This window comes from Equus przewalskii, chromosome 6 (assembly GCF_037783145.1).
Source record: "Equus przewalskii isolate Varuska chromosome 6, EquPr2, whole genome shotgun sequence".
NCBI lineage: Eukaryota > Metazoa > Chordata > Mammalia > Perissodactyla > Equidae > Equus > Equus przewalskii.
The window spans coordinates 81,432,415-81,447,519 of NC_091836.1; the positions used below are offsets into that span (position 1 = coordinate 81,432,415).

Genomic DNA, 15,105 nt, shown 5'->3' on the forward strand with positions numbered 1-15,105 from the left:
CTTCAAATGCGTGTTAACCCAGCCAGAAGATAGATTCCATCCATTCCCTTTATATCCTTGCTAATTTAATTCCCCTGTTAAGTTTATGGGCCTTTTTCTTCTTGATTGTCCTTGTGTGGGTGACAGATGCAGATCGACAAGAGCTGGAGCCTGTAAGAGTCAAGTCAGAGAGAGTGGCCCCAAAGGAAACCAAATGGAAGATTTGCAAACCAGGCATCAAAATTAATACACTCTAACTTGTAATAACATTGTGCAATAATAGTATTCCTTTGCGGTTTAATATTCTATTCAGCCCCTTTAAGAGATTGCCCTGGTGCTTAATGAATGACCAATGCTTATTAGGTTAAGTTGTATTTGAGCTGGCCTGTGCTGTTCTGGTTCAAGTGATTTAATGGGAATTATTTAATAGGTATTATTAGGATAATTAGAAAATGATCACAGTTAGGCAATAATATTGAGCTATAAAGGTTGTGAATAACCAAATTTAGAGACAGGCCTGAAAACATGAGTAGTCTGCGACAGTTATGTAAGTCTCCTCTAATAATTATGTGCGCCAGCCTGAAAGGGTCTTTTGTTCCTAGGAGTTATTCATTAGGCGGGCATTGAATTAGAGGAACATGCGGGGGTGCGGGACGGAGGGCAATGATGGCTGATGAGCAAAATGAGGCTTTGATGAGCTCCTAATTGTCGTGACAACAATTCCTGCTTTCTTTTTTCCCAACAGTCAGAAATAAGCTTCCCCACCCCCGGGAAGGGTTTTTCCCCATTTTGTCAAGGAAAGGGAAACAAAGAAAAACCGAAATCCAACAATCCACCCCAGATGACATTATGTCACTATGTTCGGTACAGTGTATGTATGACTGTGTGTGTGCATGGTATGGATGGATGTCCTTGACAAAGGGAATAGATTCCCCTGGTGGTCCTGGCTGCCCAGAGTAAAGGACCAGGATATCTGGCAGCCCGATTGCTCTGGGCCCCACCCTCTGTGAGGAGGTCATACGGAGTTCTGCCAGCAGTTTAGACTTTTCTTGATCAAGGCACAGTTAGCTACTGGTTTGTTGGTTGTCAGTGTGGCGGTCAGTGTTAGGTGCCGGGGCTATGGAATACCCCAATTTAGTAAGAGACCACCATTAAAATTTAGATGATGTGAATAATAGATTCTGCTCTTTCTTTCTACCTGGAGACAGGAGAAATCTGACGAAAACTGAGAACAGCTTTGAGGGAGAAAGGATTTGTCCTCAGGGGAAGTGTATGGGAATTGTTCCTCCCTTATAGCTTTACCAAATTTGGGGAAGGTTTGTCAGCTGGTTACCTGCATTGAGCTTCTTGCTTTCTTTTTTGGAGCCCGATGACTTCTTCACACAGATGAAGGGTTTACAAAGAAATCTCAGGATGTGCAAGGCTGCCAGCAGGTGGCAGCAGGAGCACACCTTATGACAAGAGAAATCGCAAAGAAACCTAGCCAGGAAGAGGGAAGTAGTTTGGCTGATACTCTGTGGTCTTCATCTTGACTGCTGCTGATAAACAGAAGGAATAATAGTTTCCTGGATAATGTAACAGTGAGGTGTCCTGAAAAGGACATAGATGTTAGAGTTATACATTCATGAGTTTGAATCCCGATGCCATTCACAGCAAATAGCCAGCAGTAACAGGACTCCAAAGTTGATGACTAAGCAAGCAAAGAGACTGGGTCAGTGTGCCACGGTTCTGTAATTCAGTTAGAGTCACACACTCCTGAGTTTGAATCCCGATGCCATCCTTATACAACAGTTACTAACCTCTCTGCCAAACTTTCTCATCTCTAAAATTGGACCAATAATACCAACCTGATGGGGATGGAATGAAGAAAAGACTAAATGAAATAATGTTAGTAAAGCACCTAAAAGAAAGTGCCTGGTATATAATAGGTGTTCAATATGATTAATTCTTTCTCTTTTCTTTTATATCCCTATCATGAAACAAAGCTCCATGGTCAATGATTTCTCTGATCGTACCTATTTATTTGTTCATTCATTCACATTCGTTTATAGCTACACTCCCTAGAGGAGATTTAAGTTGGTTTCTATAAATATGTATAATTCATTAATTTCATGTCTGTATATAAGGATCTCAATGTAGACTCATACTGTCCCCCCCCCACCCCCGCAAAAAATACTACAATTCAGTAAAAGTGGTTCCACAATGAGAGCAAAACACCGTGGTTGTGAAACATGCCTCTCTGACACTCTGATAATTTGGGGTTAGTTTTCAAGGAATAGACAGCTTTAGGTGACCTTCCATAATTATTTGTTCCCTACATCCACTACTGAAAGATAGTGAGTCCAAGGCCATACCCTCTGGTCAGCCATTAGGAGTGGCCGGACGCTGTGCCCTCAAAGGTCAGCAGAGCAAAGGAAGGGTTGACGTCCTTCTGTGATCCTGGAGGAATCTGATTGTCTGAATACAGGGTGGCCATAAAATTAGAAGCACAAATAATATTATTTCCTCACATAATATAATGGAATATTGACAGGAAAGAGCTCTGGTCTCATAGAGAATGGCCAGGAGTAACAAGTCTCCAAAGCTGATGGCTGAGCAAGGAGTTTGGATGGGTTTGCCACAACTCTATGTGCTGAAAGTAGACAGTGAAATTCAGTGCATCAGAGCAAGGAGTCTATTACTCACAGCACAGCAAACAGCAGTAATTGCAGCATAGTACCAGTTGCCCTGTACCCAAGTGCCATGGTGTGACCTGAGAGGCCCAGATGGCCACTCTGCACACAATGGATTGTGCCACAGCCAAGGAACTCAGCAGCTTTTATGGCAACCAGTAAATGAGCCAGTCCCCCTCCCCAGGAAACAAGTAGTTGCACTGTAGCCATGCTGTGGGATCCTGACCCACTCCTCAGAATTGTCTACCTGGCTAGTTGCAGGAATGGCTCTGGGTCAGAGCACGGTCAGGCTTTGCGGTTTGGCATACTCAGCAGAGACACGCAGGGATGCTCGAGGCCCAAGGCTGACTTTCTCACTCAACAAATATCCGTACTCCATTTATTACATACTCACCTCTTTTTCCAGCCTCAGTGGCCACCTGGTGGAAAATCAGTGGCCTTGTAACAGAGATGGGCCCAGTGTAGGCAAGGCTAAGATTCTCTTCCTGAGGAAGTCTTGAGTCTTCTCCCTTGAATAGATTCCAGGGTCACTGAGGCCTCAAAGTTATGTGCCCTGGAGCATTACTTTACACAAAAATATTACCCCCATAGTGGCAAGAAATACATTTTATATCACAAGTTAGTACATGTAAGTGTATAACTGAATAAAATGTTTCAAGAAATAATACTAAACTTTGCTACATATGAAAGACCAGTGCTTTCTATTCTGTCTATTTTTAGTGCTTGTTATGACCCATAAAATTAATTTTGCAACCCTCAGTTTTGAAAAACACTGCCATAATGACTTTACCTGGAAAAATACTTGAAACTAAATAACCAAATGGCTGCCTCAGCCAAGGATACAAAATGAGGTTCCTAAGAATTGTGGAAGAGCTGATTGGTGGACTGGATACTATAAAAGCTCATTTACTACAACAGGCATATTTTTAAAAACATTACTAGGCCCTTAAGTAAGTGAGATAGATCTCTCAGGGCCAAGAAAGAGGAGGAAGAGAAGAAGGAGAAGAAAGGTATGCTAAAACTTGCATGTACCAGGAGGGAAGCAGACACAAAACCAGAAATCCAGGGTTGCCTTGGGGATGGATATCAGTGATTTTAGAGTCTAAGACTTGGGACCAACGAAAAGCAAGGGAGCAACCCTAAGATTGCCACATTAAACTAGGTCTCTAGTGCCTCAAAAAACAATTATAGATCCTCTATGAAAGAAACTATGCCTCAGTTTAGACTTTCAGGATTCAGACAGATTAAGTTCCATAAACTATGAGCTTATAATAATAATTTTTTAAATCACCTGAAACACAAGGAAGCAAGCCACTAAGAATGAGAGTCAACAAAAACAAATTTAAATGGCCAAGAACTTCATCTCTATTAATTACTAGATATAGAATATCCTATGTCTAGGTGTAAAGTAGTTAAAGAAAGGCTAGACTACAGACAAAAATGAGCAAGCAGAAAAACACTATAAAAGCGAACAGGCAACACCACCTTAACCTTAACCTTAACCAACCATAAAAATAATCAAACTTAACATCATGAGCTTCCTGCTCTGATTTACTAAGAAAGATACATCTGCACTTATGCAGCACCTCAGCCAGAAATGCTTAACTTGAATTTAACCATAAGGATACAACCAGACAAATCCGAATTGAGAGACAATCTACAAAATAACTGACAAACGTCAATGTCATAAAAAAAGGGGTGAGGGGAGAAACTTAGGAAGATGTTCTAGATGAAAAGAATAGAAATAAATGTAACAAATATAATGTTTAATCCTTTAGGTTTAAGTTTTTTTCAAATAAAAAATTGAGGGAAAAATGACCAGGAATATATTTTTTAAAAATAAAGTAAATGGAGAGTTGAGAAATGAAAAATATGTTCAATGAAACTAAAAACTCAGTGAATGCACTAATCGGCAGCTTAGACACAGCAGAAGAGAGAATTAGAGAATTGGACAGTCTATTTGAAAAACGCACCACAGAGATAGAAGGAGATGGAAAATATGAAAGAGTAGTTTGTAGACATAGAATGAGAAAGTCTGGTATGTGTTCAATTGGAGTTTCAGAAGGAGAGAACAGAGAAAATTAAGGTTGGGTATTATTTGAAGAAATAGAGCCTGAGATACTGTAGCAAAGTATTTAGAACAGGGCCTCGAACCAAATGCATGCTATATAAATGTTAGCTTTATTTTTTCCCAAAATAGGTGAAAGACATGAATCTACAGATACAGGGAGAGCCCAAGATACAGAAATCAGGATAAATTTAAAATAAATCCACACTTACCTAAGCACAATGAGGTGAAAATGTAGGACACCAAAGGCAGAAAGATGATCTTAAAGTGGATAAAAAGAAAAGATAATTTACCTTAAAAAAGCACAAAATTTATAGTAATAGTCCTCTTCTCCACAGCAAAAATGGATGTTAGAAGACAATGGAATAATAGTTTCAAACAGCTGAAAGAAAATAATTTTCAAGCTAGAACAGTGCACCCAAAAAAATTGTATTTCAAGAACAAATGCACAATAAATATTCAGTTAAAAAAACGTTAACTGGGGCCGGCCCTGTGGCCGAGTGGTTAAGTTCGCACGTTCCACTTCTGTGGCCCAGGGTTTTACCAGTTCAGATCCTGGGCACAGACATGGCACTGCTCATCAAGCCATGCTGAGGCGGCATCCCATATGCCATAACTAGAAGGACTCATAACTAAAATATGCAACTATGTAGCGGGGGGCTTTGGGGAGAAAAAGGAAAAATAAAATCTTTAAAAAAAAAAGTTAACTACAAACAAAATTCTGGAGAATAAGGAAAAAAATAATAAACCCAAAAGGATGCTCTGAAATATGCAAGAAGAAATGGTAAATGAAAAAAATAGTAGATATGTAAAATCAAATAAACATTGTCAATATGAAATATTGTAGTTTTTTTTTTTTGAAGATAGAACTAAAATACTGGACTAAAATAGATGTAAGTTTGGAGTTGAAAAATTAGAAGTAAAGTGTTCCAGGATCATTATATTGTTTAAAAGGAGGCTAAGGTGTTGATTAAGTTTAGACTTTGATAGGGTATTTAAAATACCTATTTAAATTTTAAGTGTAATCACTAAAAGAACAGAAACAAAGTATGTAACTTCCAAATCAGTTGGGCGAAACAGAGGAAGAAGAAATAAGAAAAAATAATCAACCAAACCAAAATCCCTACTCAATTCTAAATAGAAACTTAAAAGCATAGAAAAAGATACGAGGAAAGACAGTAGAAATGAGTCCAAATATCTCAGTAATAGTAATGGCAGTTAATAAACAAAACAACACCCAACTATATGCTGTTTAGCAGATACGAATAAAACATAAATAAATAGAAAGGTTTGAAGTAAAAGGATGACAAAATATACCCTAAGTAAATAAAGTTGGGGTAGTTATATTAAAAGCATATAAAACAGGCTTTAATGCCAAAACTATGATTAGGAATAAACAGGTCACTCCAAAATTTTAAAATGATCAAACTCACCAAGAATATTTGCCAGTTTTAAATGTGTACATATTGACTATAACAGGCTCAAAAATATATAAAACAGAAAGATAAAACTCTAGGGAGAAGCTTGTACTCTCATGGCAGATTTTAGTGTGTCCCTCAATTAATGGTAGTCAGGCAGACAAAACATTAGTATAAATTTGAACAATGCAATTAATAGCTTTAATTTAATGGACGTATATAAAATCCTGTACCCTCACATTAGGGAATGTGTATTCTTTTCAAGTTCTCATGATGACTTACAAAAATTGACTATATTACTTCATAAAGTAAATCTCAGAGAATCTGTATTATACAGACCACGTTCTATACTACAGTGTAATTAACTTAGAAATCAATAACCCAAAGATATTTTTTAAAACCATGCATTTGGAAAGTAAAAATATGCACTTCTCATGGATCAAAGAAAAATCAAATAGATCTTTTAAAAAATACATGGAAAGTTAAAATATATGAAATATGAAAATGAAAACAGTGGATCAAAACTCATAGGATGCAGTGAAATTGGTGCTTAGAGATATTGTCTTAAATACTTTTATTAGAAAAGGAGAAAGGCTGAAAAGTAATGAACTAAGTGTCCAACTTAATTTAGAAAAAGAAAAAATAAACCTGAAGAAAGAAGATAATAAATATATGAGTAGAAGTAAATAGAGAATAAAGATAAAATAGAATCAAGCTAGCAAAGTGTTGTTTCTTTTGAAAGACTGATACAAGACCAAAAGCAATCCTCTTAAATTGGTTTTTTAAAAAAAGATAGAAGAGAAGAAATAAATAAATTAGGAATGAAAGGGACAGATGTAACCACTGATACAGCAAAGATTCAAAAAGATGTAAGAAAGAATATAATGAACATTTAATCCAACTAATTTTAAAATTTGGCAATCTAAGAGTGACTTAACAATCACCACATTACCAAATTAAAGGGGAAAACCATATGGTCTTTTCAATAGAGGAAAATATCATTTGACAAAATTCAACACTTATTTTGGATAAAACTTTCAGCAAAAAAAGAATAGAACAGGATAGGACTTTCTTGATTTGAATGATATCTTCCAAAACCTGCAGGAAACATCATTTTTGAATGGTATGATATTAGAAGCATTTCTTCTAAACTCAGTAATAAAAGAAGGAAGCCTACCATCATCTCTTCTGTTCAACATTGTCCAGGAGACCCCAGCCAGGGCAGCAAGACAGGGGAAAATAGCGTAATGTTTGGAAAGGAAGAAACAAATTTTTGCTGTCTCCAGATGATAGAATTATCCACATGGAAAGCTCAAAATAATGTACAGATAAATTTTTTAAAATAATAAGAGCCTGTATCACAGTGATTGGATATAAGATCAAAATAGAAAAATCAATTGCATTTTTGTATCTCAGCATCCATTTCTAGAAAATGAAATAACAAAGAAGTTATTACTTACGTCAGCATAAAAACATAAGGTACCTAGGAGTACATCTGACAACAATGTGCACAACCTCTGTGAAGCCAATTTTAAATGTTAACTGAAAGCCACCAAAAGACCCAAACATAATCCCACGTATGTGAAAACCTGACATAAGCCTGCAGTAGCATTGCAGGTCACAGAAAATCAGTGGTTCTGGGGCAGTTGGTTTTCCATACAGGAAAAAATGAAATCAATCCTTACCTTACACCATACAAACAAATAAATTTCACAAAGATTAAAGACTTTAATATGAAAAACGAAACTTGAAAATAGACAGAATAGAAAGTACAAAGTTGTTTTGTGTTGAGTTTTGATTATTTCTTTCCCCTGAGCAAGTGGAATCCTTGCATTATGTCTTGGAAAAGGCGTGATACAAGGGCACAGGAGCAAATGAAGAACCAGTTGATAGTGGACACAAGCAGACGTGGCAGTAAGGGTTAGGTAACGGCTATTCTCGTCACAGCTGGAGGCTGCTTGCCTTCCGGCTGCACCATCCTACCTGCATCCTGGTTCCCAGATATAGGAGTCACAGCCTTGCCCTGGTAGGGCCTCCTGTTCAACAGCAGCCGTGGGACCAGATGGAGATGTGGTTGAGCAAACCACCCGTGTAGGCACGGAGCAGTGTCAAGCCTTTCCAAGCAAGTGCTGGTGAGCCTTCCAGCCACAGGACCTTTTTGTTTACATGAGACCAAAAAAAAGAGAAGTATTTAAGAGTTTTTACTAACCTCACGTGAAGCTACAAGATAAAGTTTAGCCATGTCTAATCAAGTCAGGGATTACACTCTAGCTGAGTTTTAGAGATGAACAGAAAATAATCCATGTGGAAGTATAGGACCAGACACTGGAAGAAAGGACAACGTAGTAATAACAATGGCACAGTTTATGGAATGCTCCCTGTGTGCCAAGCACTGTGCTGAGCATTTTACACGCATCATCTCGTTTAATCCCCATAACCAATTTATGAGGAAGATACTATCATCATCATCCCCATTTTTCAGAGGAGGAGACCAAGGGAGAGAGATTCCAGGTTACTTGCGCAAGGTCACACGTTTGTAAGCCGCAGAGCCAGGTGTGATTGGTCTCAAAGCCCATGCCCTCTGCCACTTCACTCTACTGCATCTGCAGGGAGGGACAACGCAGTCTAGACCTCGTCAGGACCTACAAGGAAGCTATCTGATGGGCGGCAATGAGTTGATGGAAATTGTGAAGTGAAGTCTCATTGCATTGTTGGGGTTGAGAGCAAGGCAAGTCTGGGCTGGGCACAGTCCACCAGTACCCAATGCTTTGGGAAGGCAGATGCCCTAAATTCTGCACATGATTCCCTGTTTGAAGATCTCCGAAGTGACTTGGACTATCGAGGAAAGGAAGACTCTAAAAAATTAACTGTAGGCTGTAAAATTGCAAATTATCCATTGAAAACAGAAAATGAAATTGATTGATTCAGTTCAACCTGTGTTTGTTGGGTAAAGCATCAATAGAAATCAGTGTGGCTGCACAGGGAGCAGTTTCATGGACCAGATTTTAGAAGGACACATAAGGTTGAAAAAGTGATATGTAATGCAGGATAAAAGTCTGACTAGAACCTGGGGATATGATTCAGCAAAGAGGCTGAATCTGAAAAACAACAGCAAAAAATACTCTAAAGACAGCAAAATAGTGCCTTTAAAGCTGTTTCTTTTGGATTGGGAACAAGGAAAGGATAGGCCCAGTGCTGAGGCAGATGGTGTAATGTTACATGATGGGGAAAGACAGAATTTTCAACTCTCAGCTTTTTGTTTTCTTTGTCAAGGAAAATGATCCTCAATCTAGAAATGTTAAACAAATACCTAGAAGAGGAAATTGAATCTGGATAGGTGAGAAAAATAGGAGAAAAAGGAATTCAACTTTCTAAGCCCAGGTGAAAGATGACACATTTAGAGTAGTGTCTTGGATGTGGCATTACTCAATCAGAATTTGTTGAATGAACTGAATTAACCCCCTGGTGTTGAAATAGCTTGCAGATATAACCTCAGTCTTTGAAAACTCATGAAGAATTCCAGAACCAGAAGACTAGAGATGAGTACATTTTCTACTTTTCACATGAGAAAGAAACATGAATTCTGATTCTTGTCAAAATTCTAGAAGGGATTATTAAAGAAATTGTAAATATTTAGAAAGAAATTTAGAGGTTACTGAGGAACCACTGCTATTTACTGAGAAGCTGTGAAAAACAAATGTCATTTCATTTTCTGGGTGGACTTGCAAGGTTGGTAGTGCCAATGGACACAGCAGACATGGTGAAACTTGATTTCAGGAAATGATTTTTTTATCAAAGTTTCCTGTAACAGCCTAATGGACAAGATATAGAAATGAGGGCTGGATGATACCAGTTGGGTGCCTGCATTGAGCCCACAGAACAGTCTCACTCAAAGGCTAGAAAGGTCCCTAATGGGCCAGATGGCTCTGTTCTTGGTCCAGTCCCGTCTGACATTTTGTTTTTCAGTACCGCATAAAGTTATAGGATGCCCATTTATCAATTCCTCAGAAATCCCAAATCTAGGAGAAACGTGTCCAGATGGATAAGATATTCAAAAGATTTTCCTGTAATGGAACAAAACAAACAAGATGATATTTAACAAGATTTGTATGAAGTCTTGAATTAGGTTAAGAAAAAGATCAGTTGCACAAATAGAACATGAAGTCCTCAGACTTCACCACCACTGGTGTGGAAAGACCAGATTCGTTTGCGAGTTAGTAAGAGCCAGGTGAAGACACAGCTGCTAGAAAGACTTCTGCAGCCCCAGGGCACAGGCGGAAGGTGCCGGGGAGTCTCTCTACTCTGGGCTGTTGATATTTTGCTTGATTTGGGACTGTCTTCCATCTTCATCCTGGAAAATTAGAAGGCAAGCAGGGGTGGGCAGCCCTTTCAGGACAACACGATGAATGATGTGGAGGTGCTGACTCTGAAAAAAGAATACCTCAGTGGATGGTGAGACCTGTCTTCAAATATCTGAACGTCTTTCATGTAAAATGTGTAGTTTTGTGCTCTCTCTGTTTCCTCCAGAGGGCAAACTGGACTCAGTGGCTAGCCTCCAACCTATGGAAGACCAATAGAAAGAAGTTTTTCAATACTTAGAATACATGCCCTGCAGTGGGCTGCTTGGACAGCGGGGAATTCCACTATTACATGGGGAGTCATAGTGGAGGCTGGAGTGGCAGGGAGGTAGGGGGAATTCCTGCGTGCCTCCGTGGCTGGAATAAATGACCCCTGAGACTTCTTCCATCATGTACTTGTGTGGTTTGAATAAGGACCATCACAGTTTACTGAGCTCCCATTATGTGCCAGGGCTGAGTTGAGGTCTCTTTGTGCACAATCCCGCTGCATCTTCATAACAGATGAGGAGACTGCAGCTGGGGAGGCTACACTAAGCGTCCAAGCCCACATAGTGGGACGTAGAAGAGCGAAAGTTGGCTCCCGAGCCTGAGTTTAAAGCGTATGCTCTTAACTTCTATGTTATATATGAGATCTGGTCTACATACTTCATTCTTTCACTCGACAACTAATGCCTGGAATACCTTGTTCTTTACCTCGTTCTCTCCCTAGAAAACTCTTACTCATCCATTTAGATTGAGCTCACCTGCTGTCTCCTCTCTGCAGCCTCTCTCACTTCCTCCCCAGGAGATTAATTGCTTCCCTCCTGTGTTGCACAGCAAGGGGGCACGTTGTATTCTATTTGGCTACGCAGTGTTGGTTTCCCCCAGTGGACTGCAAGCTCCCAGCTTCCTGAAGAGCTGGAACCAATGCTTATTCATCCCTGTCCCTCAGCACCATAAACAATGCTTAGATGTTGGTACTCAATGTGTTTATAAGTTTATTCATTCATTCATTCAAGAAACCTAAGAAAGGGATAACATCTTTCTCATTCCCCTCCCTCCTCTCTCTCCCCACTTTAATCCTTACTGTATGACATTCCACATATCATTGTCCTATTCAACCACCTTTAGTGTCCCTTTGTGTTCTACAGCACAAAGTACTAGTCCCTTAGCATGACGTCCAGGGGTCTCTATGATGAGATCCTCATATACTCTCAGGCCTCATCGTCACCCCTCCGTGCCTCCTTCGCCCTTCCTAATGTCTGTCCCCCCCCACCTTCTAGCTCATCCCCTCGTCTTTTCTGATGTTGCTCCTCTTCTTGGAAATTCCTCTCCCATCCTCTTATTTCCTCTTAGAGTGATGGCCATTCTTAAATGTCCCAGTTCATACCCTACCTCTCTCAGGAACCCCCCTTCCAACCTAACACCCTGACCAGGAAAATGGCTCCTCCAACCTCACCCTGACTAGGAGAACCCACCTCCAACCTCACATGCTGACCAGGAAAACCCTCCCTTCTCTGTATTCCCAGAGACCTTTTCTGCTGCTTTGTTGCGGGATCAGTTTTCTAATGTTCTCTTTTATTTTAGCTTTTTGGGTCCACCTGAGCCAAAAGATTATGGAGCAATATCCTTTTTGGCAGGCACTATGCTTTACTATCTCCAAATTTCTCATGAGATGTAGCATTATCTATCACTGTATCCCCAGTACCTAAGGCAGTACCTGACACCTATTCAATAAATAGTTGTCAATGGATGAAGGAATGAGGGAATCCTCCAGAAGTCAAGACCTGCATAGTGGCACTCATCTGCTCATTAACTAACTAAAATTTGGATCGTTGCATATAAATCCCTCTGTGCCCCTATTTCCTTATCAATAAAAAGGTGGTCAAAGAGACAGTGAGAAAAGGAGACTCTTTTTGTGGATGACTTGACTTGCTGTGATGTGATGTGCCAGGGGCATTATTTGTCTTACAGGCCTAGAGAGGGAGGGAGAGAGAGAGGAGGGAGTGGTACACAAGCAGTGAAGAGCAGGGGCTTCCAATAAGACTCACTTGAGTTCAAGCCCTGGCTCTACCGCTTATTGACTGTGAGCTCGGGCAGTTACTTTCGTCTTTTAAACCTTTGTTTCTTCAGCTCTCAAGTGGTGATAGTGAGGGAACCTACTGGTGAGTTTGCTATAAGGATTAAATGAGATGCCGTGTAGAAGGCACATAGCCCATTGACTGGTATGTAATTGCTGTGTAATAAACAGTAGCTCATTATTATTATTATTGTTATATTGCCTGCGTATCTTATTGTTCAGTTTAACCAGTGAGGAAGCAGAGGCTCCAAGAGGTTAAGCAACTTGCCCAAGCTCACACGTCTTCTGTCTGCGCTGTTTTCCCCACTGCCTGCGGGACCCTCCAGTATAAATCCTTCTAGAATGGCCATGAGCTTTGCAATACAGCCTGTGTTCTCATTTCAGGGTGAAATACTAGAAAGCCACCTCTATGTTGCTCTTTCTCAAATATGCCCAGATTTTAACATTTTGGTATCTAAACATTTAGCATCTGACTTTGAGTGTCTGAAAGCAGTGTCAATTTTCTCATGGTTATTCTTCTGTTTAATAAAGGTCATTTTCTAAATTATAAGAATATATGGCTATAACTTTCTCCCGATGAGACTCAAAGCTAATAACATTTTTTTTTTCATCATTTGGCTTTTCTTTGTGCAAAAAATCAAAATGCCAATCACCACTCTATGACTAAACGTGGTGTGAGCTTCCTTGCCCCATGAAGGGAGCTGCACCTGACCTGGGCACTCGGTATACACTTGATTTGCGGGGTGGAAAGGAGGAGAGGAGACAGTGTCCAGCAGAGTTACGAGGGTTTTCTTTGGTGGAGGATCTGAGGCATAAACGTACAGAAGTTTTAGGGAGGACAAGTGAGCGGGAGAAGTTTCATTTAAGGCAGGGCATGCTCAAGGGTATATGACCCTTGGTGATGAAGTATTCACGCCCTGAATGTCCAGTAGGACTGCCCCCAGGGTGTGCACAGGTGGGTTGTATTTGTCCTGCTCCTGACCTCGAGGCATCAACAGGCCGTCAGGGGCTACTGCCTGCTGAGCTCTTTTTGCTACAAACACGGCCCGCTAAAGTGGTTCCAAAGCAGTTTGATCATGGAGAGAGAAATGCCAATCTCACCCATTTGCCTTGATTTCTTAAGCAGATTCAGGCACACAGGATGAAGCGCAGCTTTTGCAGGAGTGGTTTAAGCTGGTTCTGGAGAAGAATAAATTAATGCGATATGAGTCGGAGCTCCTGATCAGGTAAGTGAGGCAGCACAGAGGACTAGAGTCCTAAAAGCAGAGGGGCGGGAGGGGGCGGCTCCCCCTCCTCTGATGAAGTCCCGGGATTTTCTCTCCTTGTGCATACAGAATTGTGATTGAGGCAAATTGACAGTTGATGCCTTGCATATCATGCTGACATTAGCACAGGGAATTTCAGTGGTCTGTTTTCTCTGTCGAGTCCCATGGCTAAAACAGATCTCAGGTAATGGGTCTGGAGCTGGAGGGCGTTTGGATAGGTATTTTCAGTCCATCCCTGTCCCCCAAGCCAGGGGGGACCCACCTGCCGTCACACACCTGCAAACAGGGGCATGTGAGTGGCCTCTGAGTGCGGATCGCAGGAAGGGCTTGATGAGACCTGCCTAGCCATCTCTTTGTGACTTTGATGCATTGAAGGACTGAGATCTGTCTGGCTGTCCTCTCTTGTCACATTCTGAAAAAGTTGAAGGTCACTTACCCGTCACCATTCTGGAGGGAAAGAAAGTAACAATCTGAACCCACTGAGCATCACAGGTATGCTGGGTGCTCTCGCTTCTGCTGGCTCACTTCATTTTCTCCCCAACCCTGAGAGGTAATTTGGGGGGTCTTGGAAGAGGTCTAACAAATTCCATTCCTCTTCCCTACCTCAGTTCTGAACTAGGTGAGAAATAAGACAACGAAGTCAATAGATAGAACATCAAAATATTACCTTTATTACCAGTAGGAGCTAGCTTGGCTAAATGTGAGAGCCCAGGCAGGCCTGCTAACTGTGTTAGCTTCCTAAGCTGGAGTAACAAATTCCACAAGCGGGGTGGCTCACAACAACAGAAATTTGTTCTCTCACAGTACTGGAAGACAGAAATCTGAAACCAAGGGGTTAGGACAGCCATGCTTCCTCTGGGGGAGAATCCTTCCTCATCTCTTCCAGCTTATGGTGGCTCCAGGCGTCCCTTGGCTTGTGGCTGCATCGCTCCAATCTCTGCCTCTGTCTTCTCTGTGTCTGTGTCTTCTCCTCTTCTGTCTCTTATAAGGACACTCATCATTGAGTTTAGGACCCACTGGGATAATCCAGATGTTCTCATCTCAAAGTCCTTAACTTAATTACATCTACAAAGACCTTTTTCCAATTAAGATCTCATTCACAGGTTCCAGGGGGTTAGGATATGGACCTATCTTTTGGGGGTCACTATTCAACCCACTACACTAACCAAACCCCAGAATTAGACATACTTACCCACACAAAAGGTCGTAGACCTACTTGCTTCTTAGGGGCACGGCTTTTACTCTAGACCAGTGGGTCTCAAGTGCAGGCAATGTCGCCCCCCAGA

General features: G+C 40.8%; 1 protein-coding gene across 9 annotated transcripts in view; it reads left to right on the forward strand.

Moving 5' to 3' along the window:
* Positions 1 to 15,105, forward strand: part of MICAL2 (microtubule associated monooxygenase, calponin and LIM domain containing 2) — a 222,468-nt gene that overhangs the window by 197,625 nt on the left and 9,738 nt on the right. For 5 of the 9 annotated variants that reach the window (XR_011541620.1, XR_011541621.1, XR_011541622.1 and 2 more), the window contains one exon: positions 13,681 to 13,780. Coding sequence is in view for 6 of the 9 variants with exons in the window: in XM_070626369.1 (XP_070482470.1) it covers positions 13,681 to 13,780 (100 nt within the window). In the remaining 3 variants the exon portion in view is untranslated. Of the gene's footprint in view, positions 1 to 13,677; positions 13,781 to 15,105 lie in introns of all 9 variants that reach the window. The other 4 variants (XM_070626370.1, XM_070626372.1, XM_070626371.1 and 1 more) reach the window with 1 other exon arrangement.